Here is a 21,427-nt window from a genome sequence, read left to right as displayed (position 1 = left end):
AGCAACCTCCAAACTTATTATTTTAACTCCATTTTCCCATCAGCTTTCAGAAGTACCCTCATAGCAACAGAAATGACCTAAAACGGAACACAGAGAGAAAAGGAGGTCCTCCAAAACGAAGCGAGACGTGGACAGCCTCAAGTGGACTAACACACATGGGACTGGAGCTGGCGAGGGGTGGGGAGGACTGGACAGAGAGGGGGAGCAGGAGACAGGAGGGAAAGAACTTGAAGAAGTCCCAGCCAGCCGGGTTTTTATCAAGTGGACTAACACACATGGGACTGGAGCTGGCGAGGGGTGGGGAGGACTGGACAGAGAGGGAGAGCAGGAGACAGGAGGGAAAGAACTTGAAGAAGTCCCAGCCAGCCGGGCTTTTATCAAGTGGACTAACACACATGGGACTGGAGCTGGCGAGGGATGGGGAGGACTGGACAGAGAGGGAGAGCAGGAGACAGGAGGGAAAGAAGTTGAAGAAGTCCCAGCCAGCCGGGCTTTTATCAAGTGGACTAACACACATGGGACTGGAGCTGGCGAGGGGTGGGGAGGACTGGACAGAGAGGGAGAGCAGGAGACAGGAGGGAAAGAACTTGAAGAAGTCCCAGCCAGCCGGGTTTTTATCAAGTGGACTAACACACATGGGACTGGAGCTGGCGAGGGGTGGGGAGGACTGGACAGAGAGGGAGAGCAGGAGACAGGAGGGAAAGAACTTGAAGAAGTCCCAGCCAGCCGGGTTTTTATCAAGTGGACTAACACACATGGGACTGGAGCTGGCGAGGGGTGGGGAGGACTGGACAGAGAGGGAGAGCAGGAGACAGGAGGGAAAGAACTTGAAGAAGTCCCAGCCAGCCGGGTTTTTATCAAGTGGACTAACACACATGGGACTGGAGCTGGCGAGGGGTGGGGAGGACTGGACAGAGAGGGAGAGCAGGAGACAGGAGGGAAAGAACTTGAAGAAGTCCCAGCCAGCCGGGCTTTTATCAATCCGATGATTTGCACTTCTGGCACGTACGATGGAGAGCTGTTGCCACTGGTCCAAGGACCTCACCAGCCTAAACTTCTGCACCGACACCGGATGGTGAGAGGAAGGGGCCTTAGCACCTTTCACCTGTAAGGTGGACGTACCAACTGCTGGGACCGTCGGCACAGCAAGGGGTGTGGGTGGGAAACAGAAACACAACATCAGGTGCACCTGTGTCGCACAAGGACCCAACCCACGCTCCCATGGCAAGGGTGATCTTTTCGCCTGATGTGACCTGTTCTTCCGGGGGTCCCACAGCACATGAAGCCACACCAACGGTGCTGGGTGCACAGTCCGGGTCTGCCTGGCCCCGGCGGCTGGGCGCACAGTCCCGGGTCTGCCTGGCCCCGTGCAGCCGGGTGCACTCGTGCGCGGAAGCAGTGCGTGGACTCACCGCTGAGGATCTCGTTGTTGCTCCCCCAGAAGTCTGCTAACTTGGACGGCCTGTGATAGAATTCGTCCCTGTTGGCAGCCAGGATGAGCCTGGGGGGTGGGGCAGGAGGAGCCTGGCTGTCTCCAACGCAAGCAAAACAACAGAAGCCGCCCTCTTCCCTCTCTCGCTCCCACAGGGAAAGCGGCCCCAGCGGCAGCAGCGTTTAGCCTAGTGAGCCCGAAAGAAGCCAAGGCACCCACCGCCCTCCGTGCACCCGCCAGGATGGCGCCGGCAGCCAGCACCGCACTCAGAGTCCCTGCCCGGGAAATAGGCACGTGCTGCACACTACGTATATCTGCACTGCTCGGCATGGCGGGGACAGGTCCCGGGTGGCCTCATCCGCCGACACACACCTCACCCTTCCCAGCTGGTGGCAGGAACCAGGAGCAGGCAAGGGTTGTGCCTGGCACCAAGCATGCCCTGGGAGCCGCGTCTGGAGCTGGAGGGGGACGGGCCCCGTGTGAGCACCCCTGCTGCAGGCGCTCCAGCGCACACTCAGAACGTCCACAGCGTATGCGCGTCTGCTGAGGCTTTTGCTGTTGGAGAGGGCGCAGGGCAGGGGACTTCCCTGTGTTTTAGTCTTTCTTTGCGTGATGAATCAAACATGTTATTTCCTTGGTTACCAAAAGATGAGGGCGGGCATTTAGCCTAGCCGTTGGGACACCTGGGCCCACATCTGAGTGCCTAGGTTTGCTGCCTGGCTCCAGCTCCCGCTTCCTGCGAATGTGCACCCAGGGGAGCAACAGGTGATGGTTCAAGGGTTGGGTCCCTGCTACCCACATGGGATACGTCAACTGAGTTCCCGGCGGCTCTCAGCTTCAGACTTTTGGAGAGTGAGCAGCAGATGGGATCTCTCTCTCTCTCTCTCTCTCTCTCTCTCTTTTAAAGATGTGGTCAAAATTTTAAGAACCCTGGTTTCAAGGGAGGAAACTGGAATTCCACCTAACCCTGGGTTAAACCACGGTGGTTGGAAGACCCTCAGGTACTGTGCTGTGAGCAGGTCCATGAAGCAGGTGCCACAGCCCCCACGGGCAGGAGCTTGGTGGGCTGCTGGTTATGCTGGATCTAAAGCCAGGATGTGATGGTGAGACCATATTGAGGTTGTTTTTTTTTTTTAAGATTTATTTATTCATTTATTTGAAAGAGTTACAGAGAGAGAGGGAGGGAGGGAGAGAAGGAGAGAGGGGGAGAGAGGGAGAGAGAGAGAGAATCTTCCATCTGCTTGTTCACTCCCCAAATAGCCACAACGGCCAGGGCTGTGCCACACTGAAGCCAGGAGCTTCATCTGGGTCTCCTCTGTGGGTGCAGGGGCTCAAGCATCTGAGCCATCCTCCACTGCTTTTCCCAGGCCACCAGCAAGGAGCTGGATCAGAAGCGGAGCAGGAGTCGGCGCTGTGGTGGAGCAGGTAAAGCCGCCGCCTGTAGTGCTGGCATCCCATGTAGGTGCCAGTTCAAGTCCCGGCTGCTCCACTTCTGATCCAGCTCTCTGCTATGGCCTGGGAAAGCAGTAGAAGATGGCCCAAGTCCTTGGGTCCCTGCACCCACGTGGGAGACCCAGAGGAGGCTCCTGGCTCCTGGCTGCAGATCGGTGCAGCTCAAGCCAACTGGGGAGTGAACCAGCGGATGGAGGACCCTCCCTGCCTCTTCTTCTCTACATGTGTAACTCTGACTTCCAAATAAATAAATCTTTAAAGCAAAACAAAACAAAACAAAAGGAAGTGGAGCAGCCAGGACATGAACCAGTGCCCATATGGGATGCTGGTGTCACAGGCAGTGGCTTCACTGGCTATGCCACAACACTGGACCCCATAAAGAATTTTTTAAGACTCCAGTATCAATTGCATTGCTTCTGGGAAGCACTTGCTCATGGCGAGACACAAACTAATAACGATGTAGCTAAAACCCAAAGTGAAGGAAGCGCATGGTGGCACAGCAGGTAAGCATCCCATATCTGAGTGCTGGTTCAAGTCCTGGCTGCTCCCTCCACTTCCCATTCTAGCTCCCTGTAATGCGCCTGGGAAAGCAGTGGAGGATGACCCAAGTGCTTGAGCCCCTGCCGTCTGGCTGTTTGCAATCATTTTTGGGAGTGAACCACAGATGGAAGAGCTCTCTTTGATTCTCCCTCTAAGTCTTTCAAAAAAGAAAAAAAAAAAATCCAAAGTGAAATTCGTGACAGCACCCAGGGGAGCCAAGGTGCCCCTCTGTGCACCTCCCCAGGAAGCCCCAGACCTCCCAGGGCTCTGGGTCCCATCCACACAGACGGCTCCAAGGGCTGCACTGGGTCTCAGGCCCATGCAACAACCCAAGACAGATAGGGGCGGGGTGGCCACTGTCCCAGACAATCCTCTGCAGTATGGAGTTCCAACCCGGACCTCCAGCTGCTCTGTCCTGTCTGGGCAGAGGGGCCCCGCCCACACCAGCCACTGTGCCTCCCTGCCCTGCAATGCTCTGGCAGGCAGCCCATGTCCCTCTGCGCTGCGGACCATGCTGGGTAGAAGGGGCCTGTTAGCTGCGGCTTAGGCAGTGGTCAGGAAGACGCAGAGTCCACCATTACCAAGCATGAGACAAGGAGCTGCTGCGGGGAGGCACGCCCACCTCCCCCCAAGCCCCACCCCCAATGTGGGTGGGGGCGGGGCGGGGTCAAGTCCCACGTGGTCCGGTCCCAGCCCCCTCTCTTAAATAGTGCGCATTCCTCCTCCGGCTTGTGAGTAGGGCGTAGGTCCCGCCAGCCCCGCTGCCCCCAGGGAGAGGGCGCTGAGCTATTGGCTCCGATCCTTATGTAAGCTTCCGGCAAAGAGAAAATAAAGTGCGCGGGTGGGGGAGAACGCGGAGAAAAGCTGAGTCAGCACAGACTAAGGCGCTCAGCAGCCTATTTTTAAACAAGGACTGCGCTCCCCTAATAACTCCCACGCGTTAACTGGCCGGTTATTTTTATCACGGGAGCCGCTGCTCGGCTGACAGGCGAGTGGATCGCCGGGGATTTCATCAAACGCAGGAATCAGGGATGCGTGGGCGGGACGAGACCCTGCAGGGCCCGGACCCCAGGGGAGGGAGTGGTGAGCGCCTCAGCCAATGCTCTGGGGGCTGCAGTGCAGGGCGGATGGAGGTCTGAGCGCCTGCACTCTGTGTGCCAGTGGGCCGGAGTGCGCCCAGCACGGTGAGGGGCTCGGATAGCAGGAGACACCCTTCCCCCCACTTTACTGAAACTAATTATCCTTCATCAGGCCTCCCCACACCACTGGGGGTGAGCATGCACCATGTAGGAGTGTGCACGCTTTCTCTCAGTGGTGTGTGTGTGTGTGTGTGTGCGCGCGTGCACCACCTGAGGGTCACAAACATGTGACCGTCCGCGATGACCCCGTGGAAGTCACCCCGAGAGTGCCATGGTTTGCCCAAGCAGCCTCAGCAGGCAGGGGCCTGGTTTTGGGGAGAAAGGGGGGCTTACATGAGAGGGTGACAGGGTTGTCCTGGCTTTCTCTGCAGAGTTCAATCACCACAGCTTGGTGGCTTAAAGGAACACCCTTTCAAGCAGTACACACTGGTCTGGGAGTCCAGGCCCAGCTCCATCGGAGCCTTCTGTGCAAGGTCTCTTGGGGTACTGGCCAGGGCCCCCACAGAAGCATCGGCCCCACCAACCTGCTGCAGCTGCCATCCTCACCAGCGGTGCCTCCCAGCGCTGGAACGGAAGCGGTCACAGGAGGCCCTGGCACCCACCTACCCCCAACACACACACACAGCTGGGGACACCCGGTGTGTCATCAGCCAGCCACTGGAGGCTGTGTCTTCAGTCCGTGGCCAGGTCCTTGAGGTCAGGTCCTGGAGGTGACTCGTGTACTCCAGAACAAGGTCCTACAGTTCTGGAAAGTTCTGCAAAGTCAAGGTGTCGGCAGCGAGGGCCTGTTTGGGAGCTGCTGTCCTCGGCCCATGGACCCTGACCCACGCTGGCGGCCCGTGGTACCTGTCTGTGCCCTCTCATCTTCTTATAAGGACATCAGCGGAATCGTCCAGGGGCCCTTATGTATGACCACGATTCACCTGTGTCACATCTGTTTTTTAATATGGAGAGGCAGAGGCAGAGGCAGAAAGGTCAGTCTTCCATCTGCTGGTTTGCTCCCTAAATGGCCACAACGGCCAGAGCTGGGCTGATCCGAAGCCAGGCTGATCTGAAGCCAGGAGCTTCTTCCAGGTTCCCCACGTAGGCGCAGGGGCCCAAGGACTGGGATCATCTTCCGCTGCCTTCCCAGGCACACCCGCAGGGAGCTGGATCAAAAGTGGAGCAGCTGGGACCTAAACATGGGATGTTGGCACTGCAGGCAGTGGCCCTTCCTGCTACGCCACAGTGCTGGCCGAACCTCTGTCACATCTGGACAGGGCCTGTCTACAGATACAGCCACATCCTGTGGCACTGGCAGTGGAGGACTTGCACACAGGGATCTGAGGGGGTCGGAATTCAGCCCGTGGCAACCTGTGACTGTGGACACCCAACAGCCAAAAGTCGGTTCCATGGCTGGTGCTGCCCCCCACTCAAGGTGCTGTGCCCTCGCTTCCTGGGAGCTGGCGAGGATAGCCCCAGTGGGAATCCTTGGCACAAAGCCCGACTTTCTTTCTCCCTTTCAAAGAAAGATTGATTTGTGTATTTGAAAGGCAGAGTTACAGAGACAGAGAGGGATCTTCCATCTGCTGGTTAACTCCAAAAATATCTGCAACGGACAGAGCCGGGCCAATCTGAAGGCAAGACCATCTTCCAGGTCTCCCACGTGGGTGCAGGGCCCCAAGCACTTGGGCCATTTTCTGCTGCTTTCCCAGGCACAGTCACAGGGAGCTGGATCAGAAGCAGAGCAGTCGGGATTCCAACTGGTGCCCACATGAGATGCAGGCATTGCAGGCAGCAGCTTAATCCGCTGTACCACCACACCGGCCCAAGCAGCCTGGTTTTCTCCTGGGTATTTTCAGCCTGCGTTAGTTTTTTCACCAGTTCTCCAATTATCCATGGTTGCCAAGGTGGGGGTAGAGGGAAAGAGGGCTGACCAGAGGTCAGGGTGATTTGGGGGGTCTGAGCTGGCCGGCCAAGACTGGATGGAAGCAAGTGACCAGGCAGGCCTAGCAGGCCACGTGGGCAAGCTCTTGGTGCCAGCTCCCAGGCTGGACAGGAACAGCTTAGGGAACACTACAGCCGTCGGGTCTGGGTGCAGACACAGAGCATCAGGTTGGTCCCTGGGTGCAGAGCCGAGAGCAGCCAAGCAAGCCGGAGCCCAGCATGGCCTGCACACCACCCGGGAGCGAGGCTGCTGGTGGGTTTGCATGGGTCCTGCTTTCTCCCCCTGTTACATCCATCCATGGGTCCACTCCCCAAATGCCCACAACAGCCAGAGCTGGTTCAAGTTGAAGCCAGGTGGAGCCTGGAACTTGATCCAGGTCTCCCACGTGAGTGACAAGGACCTGGTGCTTAGCCATCACTCACTGCCTCCCGGGGTGAGCATCAGCAGGAAGCTGGAACTGGGAGCCAGAGTCAGGACCCGAACCCAGGCTGTTGTTGTTGTTGTTTTATGCGGGAAGCAGCATCTTGACTGTGGCAGCAAGTGCGTGCACCCCTACATGGTTCCTCTCTGTATGCACAGTTCCCCCTCTGTATGCACCCCTGCACGGTTCCCCTCTGCAGCCAGTTTGCAGGTGGTGTGTCCTCTCTCTCTCTTTAAAGATTTATTTATTTGAAATAGTTACACAGAGAGAAAAGGAGAGGCAGAGACAGAGAGAGAGAGGTCTTCCATCCACTGGTTCACTCCCCAGATGGCTGCAACAGCCGGAGCTGTGCTGATCCAAAGCCAGGAGTCAGGAGCTTCTTCTGGGTCTCCCACATGGGTGCAGGGGCCTAGGACTTGGGCCATTTTCTGCTGATTTCCCAGGCCACAGCAGAGAGCTGGATCAAAAGTGGAGTAGCCGGGACTTGAACTGGTGCCCATATGGGATGCCTGCCCTGCAGGCGGCAGCTTTACCCACTACACCACAGCGCCAGCCTCGAGGTGTGTCCTATTGTGCTTGCCATTCTCCTCTTCTCCCCCTTCTTCCAGTTTTGGCGGTCAGAGATAATAAATTCAGGGTGCAGAATATCACGTGGGGCTGTGGCTGGACCTGGGGGTAACCAAGGGAGCCAGTGACACACTTGGGGTCCACCCGTCCCCTGGCTGTGGGTCCCCATTCCAGGATGCCTTCACTTGCCAGCTGGAACCACAGTGTTGTGCTGCTGGGCGCAGGCGTTCGAGGGAATGTAAATAGTGCACGGGAAAGCTACAAGCCAGAGAGGGGCGGGCCGTGCCAGTTACCAAGTTACCCACATCTCAGCTCCACATCCTCGCTGGGTTGTCTGGGTTGAGAAATGGAGCTCGACTTGCAGCTGGCCTCTGCATCCTGTCAATAGAGGGCGCTGGAGAGCCGTGGAGGAGGAGGGGCTGCTGCTTTTCCCGGATCCCGCCAGGCACATACACCCGACCCTCTCCCAGGGGCTCATGACTGTTCCCAGCACCCGGGGAGGCACATTTCCGTTAGGTTCTGCCAGCGCAATACCCCGGGGGACTTCTCAGCCCATCCTGTGAGCCACGGCCGTACCTTGTCCAGCAAGGTCTGGATTGGACCTTGGCCACCTGGGGTGGAGCAGGGGTTCTGCCCTGGGTACCCCAGCTCAGCCTAGGGGGTGTGGATGCGCTGCATGCCTGCTGATCCTGCTTTTTTTTTTTTTATTTGACAGGTAGAGGTACAGACAGTGAGAGAGAGACAGAGAGAAAGGTCTTCCTTCCATTGGTTCACTCCCCAGATGGCTGCTATGGCCAGAGCTGTGCTGGTCCGAAGCCAGAAGCCAGGTGCTTCCTCCTGGTCTCCCATGGGGTGCAGGGCCCAAGGACCTGGGCCATCCTCCACTGCCCTCCCAGGCCACAGCAGAGAGCTGGACTGGAAGAGGAGCGACCAGAACTAGAACCCGGTGCTCATATGGGATGCTGGCGCCACAGGTGGAGGATTAACCAAGTGAGCCACGGCGCCGGCCCCTGATGCTGGTTTTTAAAAAATGTATTGGGGGGCTGGCGCTGTGGTGTACTGGGTAAAGCTACCTTTACAGGTACTGGTTCGAGACCCAGCTGCTCCACTTCTGATCTTCCCACGTCTCTGCCATGACGTGGGAAAACAGTAGAAATGACCCAAGCTCTTGGACCCCTGCACCCATGTGGGAGACCCAGAAGAAGCTCCTGGCTGCTGGCTTTGGACTGGCCCAGCCCTGGCCACTGCAGCCATCTGGGGAGTGAACCAGCAGATAGAAGACCTCTCTCTCTGCCTCTGCCTCTCTGTACCTCTGCCTTTCAAATAAATAAATTAAAAAAAAAATTTTTTTTTGACAGGCAGAGTGGACAGTGAGAGAGAGAGACAGAGAGAGAAAGGTCTTCCTTTTCCATTAGTTCACCCTCACCTGCGGCTGGCGCACTGTGCTGATCCGAAGACAGGAGCCAGGTGCTTCTCCTGGTCTCCCAGGCAGGTTCAGGGCCCAAGGACTTGGGCCATCCTCCACTGCACTCCCGGGCCACAGCAGAGAGCTGGCCTGGAAGAGGGGCAACCAGGACAGAATCTGGTGCCCCAACTGGGACTAGAACCTGGTGTGCCGGCGCTGCAGGCAGAGGATTAGCCTAGTGAGTCGCAGCACTGCCCTTAAAAATTTTATTGTCATTTTATTAGAAAAGCAGAGGGCCACAGAGAGAGAGGGAGAAACAGAGACAGACAGAGATCTCCACCTACTGATTAACTTCCCAAATGTCCACAACAGCCAAGTGCTGGGCCAGGCCAAAGCCAAGAGCCTAGAACTCCACTCAGGTCTCCCATGTGGGTGGCAGAGGCCCAAGGACTTGAGCCATCACCTGCTGCCGAATAGGGTGTGCATCAGAAGACGCTGGGTCAGGAGTGGAGTGGCCAGAACTCAAAGAAAACTCCGATATGGGATGAAGGGGCTCCACGCAGTGACTTAAGGCACTGGGCCACAGGGCCTGTCCTATGCCTGCATTTTTTACTGTGCTGTTGGCCTCTTACCAACCAGCCCCTGTCTACACCAGTCCCTGATAAAGTCGGAGTTTTTATATTATACTGTCCCTGCAGGATTCGGTCTGCAGACAGGATCCTGACTCACTTACCAGCTCCCTCTGCCTTAGGGCTGTACAGGGTCACCTCGGGACCCTGGCCTGGCTACCCACCAATCCCTTGCCAGGCCCCCCTTCACTCCCCACTCCCTGGACTGCAATGAGTGGACTCAGCCATGGTCTCTGTGTAGTTTTGCAGGTGGACTAAAATCTGGGATCTGGTTGAAATGGTTCAAATCACTGGTGGTGCAGATTTTAAGACAATGGAAGAAGGGGCTGGTGCTGTAACATAGCGGGTTAAACCACCACCTGCAATGCCAGCATCCCATATGGGCGCTGGTTCAAGTCCCGACTACTCTACTTCTGATCCAGCTCTCTGCTATGGCCTGGGAAAGCAGTGGAAGATGGCCCAAGTCCTTGGGCCCCTGCACCTGTGTGGGAGACCCAGGGGAAGCTCCTGGCTTCGGACTGGCGCAGCTCCAGCTGTTGCAGCCAATTGGGGAGTGAACCAGTGGATGGAAAACCTCTCTCTCTCTCTCTCTCTCTCTCTCTCTCTCTCTCTCCTTCTCTAACTCTTCCAAATAAATAAATAAATCTTTTTTTAAAAATGGAAGCTTCCACAGTGGTTCAGATGTCATTTTTGGCTGCGAGCTAAATGCTGGCTTGCAAACTCCCTGCCCTCAGTTTGCCACCTTCTCTAGCTGGTTCCCCTCCAAACCCAGTCCTCACTCAGCCACGGAGGTACCGGCCCTTCCCAGGCCACCACTGCCCAGCTGCCTTGCCAGCACCTGGGGCCAGTCGGCCCCCCCCTGCACTCACTCACTCACCAGCACCACCGAATTCGTGGACCTGACCGCCTGCGAGTGCAGAGCTGTGCCCCATGTGCACCTGCCCCACTCCTGCATTCTGCCTGCACAGCCCCCGCGGGGGCGGAGTCTTCCCAGCCACACACGTGAACTTGGGAGACCTGCATTCCCAACCGGGTCCCACACCAAGCGGCCGCCGCCGCGGGAGCCCAGGGCCAGGCCTGTTTGCCAGGACATGGTTCATCGCGGGTCCCGCCCACGCTGCACTGACAGCCCGCAGAGCACGCAGGCGCAGAGCCAGGGCGCGGGCGCAGGCGCAGAGCCAGCGTGTTACCTGTACGCATTTTTGGAAACAGGGCGCGGATCGAACTTAAAGAAGATGATGCACATGGCTGGCCAAAGGGTGGCTTTGCTCACACGGGGTCACGAGGTCTGCGGGAAAAGGAAAATGACACTTCAGTAAGCAGCAGGCGACAAAACTGCCTCTCCGAACCCCGAAGCAGCCCCTAGCAGAGCCACCTCTGTGATGACAGCTGCGCTGCGCATAGTAGCCGCCAGGACAGGAACTGCGCATGCGGCCAGCGGCAAACCTGTCCCCTAGCATACAAGTGCATGCCTGCAGCAGGGCCAGATTCACCCAGGAGCCTCCGAGGGAGTGGCAGCACGCCTCCCCTCCCCCACTCAGGAACATGTCGCCCGCAGGTTACGCACAGGACCCCAGAGGGCTCTGTACACCAACATAGCAGGTGGGGACATGAGTCAGGACAGGAATACACACCGAGGTGCCCGGGGAGTGTGGACCCAGCACACACACCCTCCCTACAGGTCCCCGCCCCCAATCCCTGGGTGTGTGTGTTTAGGGGGGTGTCTTTGGGGCCCGCAGGTATTTTCCCACAAGGGAACAGAGAACTGAGGTTATTAGATCCTGGACAAGGTGAATGTTAGGTCCTTGGAACGTGGCCCTGCTCCAGGGCAAGTCGCACAGGCGGCTGTGTCCCAGGGACTCGTGTGTCCTGGTGTGCACGTGAGCCGTGTTCCGCCGCCGGCCGGGAGCTCCGGGTGCACCAGCAGGAGGTGCCGGAGGGGGCCGGGGGTGAGGGTCTATGCAGTGGCCTGGGCCCTAGAGGCTCAGCCCAGGGCTCTTCCTCGGGTACCAGTGCATCTTGAAGCGGGTGGAGCTTGCGTGAGCAGGAGGCCAGGGCGAGATGCCCAGGGGCAGACCCAGTCTCAGAGGAGCTGGGCCACTCCTGCCTCTCTGCCCCAGGCCTGCGGGGCCTCCTGAGTGTCGCCAGGGCGATGGGAGAGCGGCAGCTCCCCTCCGAGGCGGGCTCCACTGCTCTTGGCTCCTGGGTCTCCGAATGCAATCTTTCCAGGCTCCTGTCTCGGCCCTCGCTTCCCTGGACCCAAGGCCGCTGTCTCTGCCACCGGAGCTGGTGCCGGGGCTCCGGCCACGGCCTGCAGTGGGCACTCACGACTGGCCCGATGGCCCGTGCTCACCAGTATGGCCCAGGGAGGGGATGCAAAGGATTCGTTCCACCTTTCTGTGAACGCTCATCTGCTGCTGTCCCGCTGTCACACCCCGGCACCACGTGAGATCAGGCCCACATGGCCCTGAGGGACTCCCCCCAGCACTCGGCCTCCAATCGGTGCCCCCCCACTGCCAGGCGTCTTGGACTGCTGGCGGGGACCAACCCTTTGCCCTAGGAAGGAGCCAGTGGCTGTGCAGGTGAGGTGCAGTCACGGCCGTGGAGCTGGGGGTGAGGGTGGTGGTGCCACTGCCGGAGACATGCTGCTGGCTGTGACCCTGCCCGGACAGTGACCACAGGGACGTCCCAGGTGGAAGAGGCCTGTGTGAAAGGGCACCCAGAGGTCAGCCCACGTCCTCACCCTGGGCCCAGTGCCAACATCCCGGGTGCAGCTTCCAGCCCCAGAACTGGCGGGCCCACCTGCTTGGTAAAAACAGCTCAGAACACTGGGTTTGCTGACACCTCAGAAAGCACGGGGTCCCCCGGGGGCGGACAGCAGAGCATGCGGCAGTAATTCTGCCCCACAGCCTTGGCCCATCGGGGGCAAAACCAGGGTTTGGGCTCAGGTGGCCTTGAGGACAGGGCCCAGGAGCCCCTAAGATGGGCACTCTAACAGGAGACCCCACCCCATGAGGCTGGAACCCCAGAGAGAGGCGTCATCAAGGTGAGGGTGCGCCACAGCCATGGCCATCTCCAGGGGCAATGGCAGCGCTACACAGAAATGGGGGGTCCCTGAGAGGCCGCATCCAGGGACCCTCAAACCTAGAATGGATCTTTGGGGGCTCCTGAGCCAGGGGGAGGGTCCCTAGGCCTGCGGCAGCAGGGAGCTAGAGTGACCTGAGGGAAATTCAAAAAGTCCCTGGTGGGGGTTGGGGGCGGGGGGAGAACCAGAATTAAAAGATTCATTCATGTTGGTGCAGAAATATTTGAAATCTTGGGGCCGGCACTGTGGCTTAGCAGGTTAAGCCACTGCCTGGGGCGCCAGCATCCCACACGGATGCTGGTTCGAGACCCGGCTGCTCTGCCTCCAATCCAGCCCCCTGCTAATGCACCTGGGAAAGCAGCAGGAGATGGCCCAAGTGCCTGGGCCCCTGACACCCACGTGGGAGACCTGGGAGGAAGTACCTGCCTTTCAGCTTGGCCCAGCCCTGGCCGTTGCAGCCATTTGGGGAGTGAACCAGCGGACGAAGAGCCCTTTCTCTCTGTCTCTCTCTCTCTTTCAAATAAATGACAAAATTTTTTTTTAATTCATTTTTTTAAACACATGATTTTCCCTAATACACATTTCATAAAGGCTTTAGAGACCCCCTGGTGACCGCATCCTAGACCTGGAAGAAGCTTCACGGATTCTTCCTCGAAGATGGAAAAGCAGAAACAGCCGTGTCGGGAAGGGCCACACAGTGAAACAAACGCCTAGAGCAAGAACCAGTGGAGACCACACCAAGTCACGTGGCAGCCCCACGTGGGGACACCATCTGTGGGAGATGAGACGAGAGGGAGAGAAAGCGGAAGGGGCGCAAAGCACCAAGAGCAGCTTCCAAAACGACCTTTCAGATACGAAAGCTAAGGGCCAGCGCTGTGACACAGTGGGTAAAGCAGCAGCCTGCAGTGCTGGCATCCCATGTGGGTGCCAGTTCGAGTCCCGGCTGCTCCACTTCTGATCCAGCTCCCAGCTACTGGCCTGGGAAATGCAGTAGAAGATGGCCCAACTGCTTGGGCCTCTGCACCCAAGTGGGAGACTTGGATCTGGCTCCTGGCTTTGACATGGCTCAGCCCCAGCCATTGTGGCCATCTGGGGAGTGAGCCACCAGATGAAGATCTCTGTAACTCTGCCTTTCAAATAAACAACTAAATCTTAAAAAAAAAAAAAAAAAAAAAAGGAAAGAAATGAAAGCTACAGAACCTCAAATTAAGATTGGCCTGGAGTTAAAAGCAGATTAAACACAGCTGTACCCTGGGCGGGCAGAATGATCTGGAAGGCAGTTCGGGGACTTGGCAAGCATGCAGGGCCGAGGGGAAGCCCATTACCTGTCACGTGACCGGAAGCCGCAGGTCCCCCACCCCAGGAGACCCGGACTCTCCCATATATGAAAAGCCCTAGTGGTGGTCCCTGCAGGAATCACTACTGGCCCGGAGCCCCAGGGCTCTTCCAAGGCCTGTCCCCAGCTACCACCCAGTGCGCTGGTGTCACAGGTGCCATGGGGCTCAGCCTCAGCCCTCCCTGGGCTATGGGCCTGTCCACTGGCCGGGGTGGCTCTATACGCTGATACTCACAGACCAGACCCAGAGGCCCCCAGGGTCAGCTGCGGGACCTGCCCTCCAGAGAGCCGCAGCAGGGAGGGCTCCGTGGTTCCGGGGGTCTCCAGGCAGCCTGGTGCTAGATGTCGGAGCGCAGGGCGCAGGGCTGCAGCCTCAGCGAAGACGCGGTCATTGGGAGGGAAGAACCAGAGGAAAGCCAGCCCCTGGGGAGGGGAACATCAGGAACTGCCTTTCTCTCCAATCCCTCGCCCCCCAGTCGAGCCAGGCCCGCTGCCCACTGTCCCTCCAGCCAGCTCGGGCCAGCAGGCCACCCTGCCCCTTCCTGCTTCACCTCCCCCCACCCGTCGTAGCCACTTCCTTCTCCTAAGAGCCCATGCACCCACCTAGCAAACTCCTGGGGGGCCACCCTGGGCCCAGCGTGTCTCCCACTCGGGAGATGGACTCGCCCATGGACAGGCCCCGGGACGTCTTCTTCATGCTGCTGTGTGTCTGTCTGCCCAAGTCCACGGCCAGAAAGGCAGAGAGGAATTTCGGCAGGTCCCATGGCAAAAGGCAGGGTTAGGGCTCATCTCCGCATGCCACAGTCTGGGCTGTGCAGGAGACGATAGGTCCCAACGCCCCACACTGTGCTGGCAGCATTGCCACACGTCCAGCAGCCCAAGATGGCCAGAGTGACCAGGACCACACAGGTCACAAGAGCAGTTGCAGGAGGAGGCAGGCAGTGGGGCGGGGCCCTGGGCGAGTTGGGGGCCTTGTCCGTAGCTCTCTGTGTCCCGTGCTAGGTGCTGCTTGCCCTGAGGGGGCCCCTGCACGAAACGCCAGCTTTGCCCATGGTCACATGGCCATGTATGGTCAGATCGTCCCATGCCTTTCTTTCCAGGTCACAGGGGTGATGGGGAGGACGCCCAGGCAACCAAATGGAACAGGTGCACAGAGCCTGGTGCCCAGGTAGGGTGGACCTGGAGCAGGCCGGGCCTCAGGGCAGGCGTGGGGACAGCCCAGCACCTGAGCTTCACAGACAAGAGTCCCTCTCCATCCCGCCTTGGCCCAGGCCGCATGGCCAAGGTGGGGGTACACAAGGTGGCCCTGCGGGGTGCCTGCCAACTGGACTTACGGAGTGGTGGTGGGCTGGCCACCCAGAGAAGGCATGCACACACGGGGTGCTGGGGTCACGCACCCATTCCCTGGTACCCTGCCAACAGCGATGATGCCCCCAGTACCACATTGGTTTGTTGGTACCACCACAGCAGGTGCACAAGCCATCGCAGCCAGCCGTATCACAGAAATGACCAGGCCTTCTGCATGCACCCCTGTGGGGGTGGTGGAGCAGCCAGCCTCCTCCTGGCCACGGTGGCCACCGCATACATGCACGGTCCCACTGGGAACAAGTTATGAAGGTGACTGCCACGACACAGGGGTACACCCAGGCCTTAGCCAGGCCCACGGCCAGGGAAGAGTCCAGCCGTGTGACCCAGGCCGTGTGAGCAGCAGTCTGGAGGAGCCACACACAGGGGGCTGAAGGCAGATCCCATGAGGGGTCAGATGGCTGACACATGGCCGTGACGTGGTGGCAGCGTGGCACGGGTGTGGTGGAGCCAGGACGGGGAGACGAGTGTCTCTTAGCAGCACCGTGTCACACACTCAGCAGCCGCCTCGCACTCACTGCAGCCTCTACGGCTCTGTGCGGAGAACCAGGGCGCTCGCTCGGCCCGCTGGCGGGCACTCAGGCTCACGGACTCCACTTTGCTGCACACGACAACCACGCGATCTTGGTCGCAACCCAGGTGTCACGTTGAAAAGCGGACCCCTGAGAGCCTGGCCAAGCTACAGCTCTTTCTGGGAAAACAAACAAACAAACAAAAAAAAAAACAGCTGGACTTTCCCAGCAATGGAGAGGGAGCAGCGAGACGCACCACTGAGACCACAAAGGCCGCAGCCCCGCGGTGCACAGAGAGGTGTTCAGGGCCCCAAGCCCAGGGGCTGTGCCTCAGGCCTGGCAGGTGCTCAAGGACACAGGTGCCTGGAGAGGCTGTGCATCAGCCCCGGTCCCTGCACTGGGGGCTCCTGCCATGTCCTTGGCCTGCAGAGACATCACTGAGCATCCTGGGGGCGGGGGTGGGGGCTCTCCATCCACCCCAGCAGGCCCAGGCAGTCAAGGTCGCTGTATGTGCAGTGCAGGCAGGGCCAGCTGGGCGGGCCCGGGCCGTCCAGACCTTGACTGGTTCAGAGAGTTCTGCCAGGCTCCTGGGAGGCAACCTCTGAGCCCTTGGGGTGTCTGGCCTGCCAGTGTTGGCCTTGCTCATCTGGGGCCTTTGGGTAACCACAGATAGGCTAAGGACACAACGTGACTCCTTGTTGGGGGCTTGGGTCGTGGGCTGGAGGAAGAAAGGTAAGCTATGTGCTGGCCAAGCCTGGCTGCCTGGCTGCCTGGCCAGCCCAGTGCTAAAAAGCCCTCTGACCCAGGCTGGGGCAAGCTACCCCCACTTGTGTAGTCCCAAGTCGCTGGGAGAAGACAACTTGAGGTTCCTACCTGGTCCCCTGGGCTCTGCCCTCTGCAGCTCATGCTGTTGCTGCTGCTTTTAGACATTCAGATTTTATTTAGCTATTTATTTGAGATGCAGGTAGACTGAGAGAAAGAGAGTGAGCCCATTCACTGCTTCATCCCACGCCCACCACCAAATGCCCACGACATCTGGGGCTGGGCCAGTCCAAAGCCAGGAGCTCAGATCTCCATCCAGGCTTCCCACATGGTGCTGGCAGGAACTCGAGCGCTTGGGCCGTCACCCGCGGCCCTCTGGGGTCTGCATTAGTAGAGAGCTGGCATGGAGAGCAGAGGTGGGACCCAAACCCAGGCGCTCCAGTATGAGACACGGGCACCTCCACTGCCAGGCCACCCGCCGGCTCCCATTGCTGATTTTAATCTGCATCCTTTCTCCACAACAATAAACTATAACCAGTGCCAGTGCTGTGGCGTGGTGGGTAAAGCTGCCTCCTGCAGCACCAGCATCCCATATGGGCGCTGGTTCAAGTCCCAGCTGCTCCACTTCCCATCCAGCTCTCTGCTATGGCCTGGGATAGCAGTGGAAGATGGCCCAAGTGCCTGAGCCCCTGTACCCACGTGGGAGACCCGGAAGAAGCTCCTGGCTCCTGATTGGCACAGCACCAGCCTTTGCAGCCATTTGGGGAGTGAACCAGCAGATGGAACACCTCTCTCTCTCTCTCTCTTTCTCTCTGCCACTGCCTCTATGTAACTCTGCCTTTCAAATAAATAAATTCTATTTTTAAAAAATAAAAATAATAAACTGTAACTGTGACTTGAGAGCCTTTCTGAGTTCTCTGTACCTTCCCAACCAATTAGTCACCCTGCAGGTGGGGTTTAGGGACACCGGTCAGTGGTCAATAGAGTGAGGGAGCGGCGGCTCAGGGAGGCGAGTGCACCGGCTGAGGCCACACGGCTGCTCTCACGCCTCACTCTCCATCTCTGTGAGGGGCCGGGCTCCACCGCACATGGGTCACTCCTGAGGCCTGGCTCTCTGGACCTTGTCACACCTGCCTCTCTGCTCCAGCAAGCAGCCCCCTCCAGGCCATCGCTGGTCAGAAAGACATTCTGTGGCTGGAATCTCTCTCTCTTTTTTTTTTTGTTTAATAATTGATTGATTTGAATCAATCAAACTTGATTGACTTGAAAGGCAGAGCATCACACACACACACACACACACACACACAGAGGTCTTCCATCCACTGGTTTACTTCTCAAATGGCCACTACAGCCAGGGCTGGACCAAGCAGAAGCCAGGAGCCAGGAACTTCTGGTCTCCCACATGGGCATCAGGGATCCAAGCACTTGGGCCGTCTTCCGCTGCTTTCCCAGGTGCAACAGCACGGAGCTGGATGGGAAGTGGAGCAGCTGGGACTGGAAACCAGCACTCTGATACAGGTTTCAGGGGTCGCAAGTGATGGCTTATCTCCCTGCGCCACAGCACCAGCCCCAAGCTGAACCACAGCCACCTCATAGGGTCTTCCTGTCCCGGTGCCCATCAGGGTCGCTTGGTACAGTGGCTCTGTGAGGGGTGGGGGAGCCAGTCCAGGACCCCCTACACGGCACCTGTGGAGGAAGGGGTTTTTTGCAACTCTGAGCTACATATTAAAAAAAAAAAAAAAAAAAAAAAGCCTGCGCATAGGTCCCCTGTGCCTGCCATGCAGCGCTACCTGCCACATCGCCCCCTCCTGGAGCAAGCAGGGAATGCGCAAAGGCCAGACACATTTGTGTCTCTGCCCAAGTGAGGCTCCTGCCACGTGACTGCCCTGGCCAGAGAAGGCCTTGGTGCCCTGTGACCTCCAGCAGCAGGGCCGTCCCCTCCAGCCACCTCACTGGGATCAGAGTCCAGGTGTCGTGCTGGCTCCAGCCACGAGGAGCTCACCCTGGCTCCCTGTCCTCCCCGGGGTCCAGCCACACGGCTGGGGTGACCGCCTGGCCAACGTGTGTGGTCTCTGCCCACCCTGCCAACCAGGAAGGCCACCCCAGCTGCACCAGGTGATGGGGAACGCGGCCAGCTCCCCCAGAGGAAAGCCCCTAGTGCTTTTCCCGCGCACACCTGTGGTCCCTTGGCACACCTGGGCCCCGGGCCAAGAGGACCTGCAAGAAATGAGCAGACACAGCGCTCTCCATGCAGCTGTCCGGGTCCTCCCAGGATCCCCACCCCCCACCCCTACTCCGGCCTAAAAACCTGGGAATTCTGCAGAACAGGAAGCAAGCGTCCTGGATTTGGCTCGCGTTTATTCTTAGCGCGGGCGCTGGCTGGGAGGGACGGAAGCTTTCTAGGCACTCCCAGCCCATCTGCTGATAATGCTTTCGAGAACTCTCTCGGCAGCGACAGCGTGTGCTGGCTTCTCTGCTCGCTGCCTGCCTCTGACATCAGCCCCGCCCCACCAGACAGCCCCTCTCCATCCTGGGCTTCCCCCTCCTCTCCTGACTTCTCCGAAGAACCAACAGGGCCTCAGGGTCAAGGAGCTAAGCCCTTTCTTTAAGAAGAGTGTGACCTCACTCTGTACAGCAGCTTAAAAAATAAATAAATAAAAAGGCAGGCTGGGCCGGTGCTGCGGTGCAGGGCCGGCAGCTCCACTTCTGATCCAGCACCCCGCTACTGCACCTGGGAAAGCAGCAGAAGATGGCCCAAGTACTTGGGCCCCTGCACCCAAGTGGGAGACCCAGATGAAGCTCCTACCTCCTGGCTTTGGCCTGGCCCAACCCTGGCCATTGTGGCTATTTGGGAAGTGAACCAGCAGGTGGAAGATCTCTCTTTCTTTCTAGTTATCCCTTTCAAATGAATAAATCTTTAAAAAAAATTTAAAAAAGGTATGACAAGAAAATGAATGATTTGGCCTTGGCCAAAAACAGGTGAGGGTCACAGGCCAAGGTCACGCGGTGACTATGGTGGTGACTCAGGTGAGGGCTGTGTAAGGACAAGGCTTGGCATGCACTGACCAGTGACAAGGATCTGTGGTCTCTAGACCTCGGCTCCCCCTGCAGAAGCAGGCGGGTGACATGGAGGGCAAAGGGCGGGCCAGTGACCTCACGGAGGCCCACAGGGAGAGGGGACAAGCAGGGCCAAGCCAACAGCTTTGCTGTCCCGGCCAGGTCCACACCACGCCAGCGGCTGGCGGAGCCCAGGGCAGTCCTCCAGCCAGACGGCCTCCTGTGCCCTCTAGACCCCGCCTTCTGCCAGCCTTGCCCTCCCTGGGGGCCAACAGATATCAGGCCCTGGGCACACCCAGCAGTATCGTCTCCCCCAGCTTCTGCACCAGGGGCCTGCCCCCACCCTGTGCCCTGTCGCCCACTCTGCCTGCTTTTGCACCCTCTCCATCGGTGTCCCAGCCCAGGGCCCAGCATCTCCTGCCACCAGGGGCCACCCAGAAACAGGCTTTTGCCTGGAACTTCTGTGGAAACCCTGTCGCCGTCTCAAAGCCAGCAGCCCTTGCTCCTGCCTGTCTCGGGGGGAGCTGAGGTCTAGGGTCTACGCATCTGCCTGTGGGAGTGTGGGAGGCTGAGCCAGGTGCCGCCCGGGGTGCAGGCTGCCCCATCTGGCGGTGGGTGCCACGGCCCCTCAGGGCCCTCTGCGTCTGTCACTAGGCCTCCGAAGCTGCAGTCGCGACCTTAGCTCCAGCCCATACTCTGCTGTCTGCACTGCAAGTCTCGCTCTGGACTAGCCACAGAATTTGCTCAAATCCTGACCAGATCGCAAGCCACGCCCCCACCCTCTGCGGTACGCGCCAGGCGCTGCTGTGCAGGTGCCTGAGGCCCTGGGGTGACAACGGCAAGGACCGGGAGGCCACCCCGTGTCCTCCCACGATGGTGTCCACACACCAGCACCACATGCGGGAATGAGCCCCAGCACCCAAGGTACTAGCAGGGGACGGCCGCCGCCGGAGAGACCACACGCGCATGCGCACGCGGCTCCGTCTTTCTTGCAGAACGCGAGCCAGACGCATCCACAAGGACAGAAGCCAGGGCACGGGCCACCCAGTCTGGAGGATACCAGTGACACGTGGGGGTGCTGGCTTCCCTTCCTGGCATGGATGGTAACCTCGTAGCAGGACATGCTCTGTACAACTGCCCCATATTAGGCACTGAACTCGTGCCCATTCTCAGGAGGCGTGTTTTAGGGTAGGAGAAGGAACAACTGTCCACTCCCAACAGCCTCCAGCTGAAGGCGGTGTCCAGACCCTGACTCCCTCCCTGCTAGCCTTGCTGGGGGGTGGGGGGAGCGAGGGAGGGAGGGAGGGAGGCAAGGAGAGGACAGGCGGGAAGAGCCTGATCGAGATGCTCGTTCCCAGGCCAGACCCAGCCTGTGCAAGTGGGTTGACTTAAGCCCCGCCCACCTGGACACAGAGCCACAGCACACCTGGTGATCCTGGCGGATTCGTCAACTGAAAAGGGAAACGGGGGTGGGGTGGGGTGGCGCCGTGGCAGGAGTAGGCTAAGCCTCTGCCTGCGGCACCAGCATCCCATATCAGTGCCAGTTCGTGTCCCGGCTGCTCCTCTTCTGATCCAGCTCCCTGTTAACGTGCCTGGGATAGCGGTAGAAGATGGCCCAAGTGCTTGGGCCCCTGCACCCACATGGGAAACCCAGAAGAAGCTCCTGGCTCCTGGCTTCGGATCAGTCCAGCTCTGGCCGTCGCAGCCATTTGGGGAGTGAACCCGCGGATGGAAGACCTGTCTCTCCCTCTCTCTAACTCTGCCTCTCAAATAAATAAATAAATCTTAAAAAAAAAAA

At 58.9% G+C, this 21,427-nt stretch overlaps 1 protein-coding gene and 1 non-coding gene across 13 annotated transcripts in view; both read right to left on the bottom strand.

The window, feature by feature from the left end:
- The window catches only part of TANGO2 (transport and golgi organization 2 homolog), a 43,931-nt gene that overhangs the window by 16,190 nt on the left and 6,314 nt on the right, over nt 1-21,427 (bottom strand). For 3 of the 12 annotated variants that reach the window (XM_070065895.1, XM_008250582.4, XM_008250586.4), the window contains exons 2-3: nt 10,703-10,800; nt 1,413-1,501 (exon numbers count right to left, since the gene is read on the bottom strand). In XM_070065895.1, the coding sequence (XP_069921996.1) occupies nt 1,413-1,501; nt 10,703-10,758 (145 nt within the window). In that variant the 5' untranslated portion in view covers nt 10,759-10,800. Of the gene's footprint in view, nt 1-1,412; nt 1,502-7,783; nt 7,873-10,702; nt 10,801-14,168; nt 14,389-18,161; nt 18,255-21,427 lie in introns of those variants that run through there. The other 9 variants (XM_070065899.1, XM_051837237.2, XM_070065900.1 and 6 more) reach the window with 7 other exon arrangements.
- Nucleotides 14,338-14,393, bottom strand: MIR185 (microRNA mir-185). The gene has a single exon (NR_162560.1). It is a non-coding gene; the product is annotated as a microRNA mir-185 (primary transcript).

Source organism: Oryctolagus cuniculus, chromosome 21 (genome assembly GCF_964237555.1).
Source record: "Oryctolagus cuniculus chromosome 21, mOryCun1.1, whole genome shotgun sequence".
NCBI lineage: Eukaryota > Metazoa > Chordata > Mammalia > Lagomorpha > Leporidae > Oryctolagus > Oryctolagus cuniculus.
This window is presented reverse-complemented; position numbering and strand designations above follow the sequence as displayed.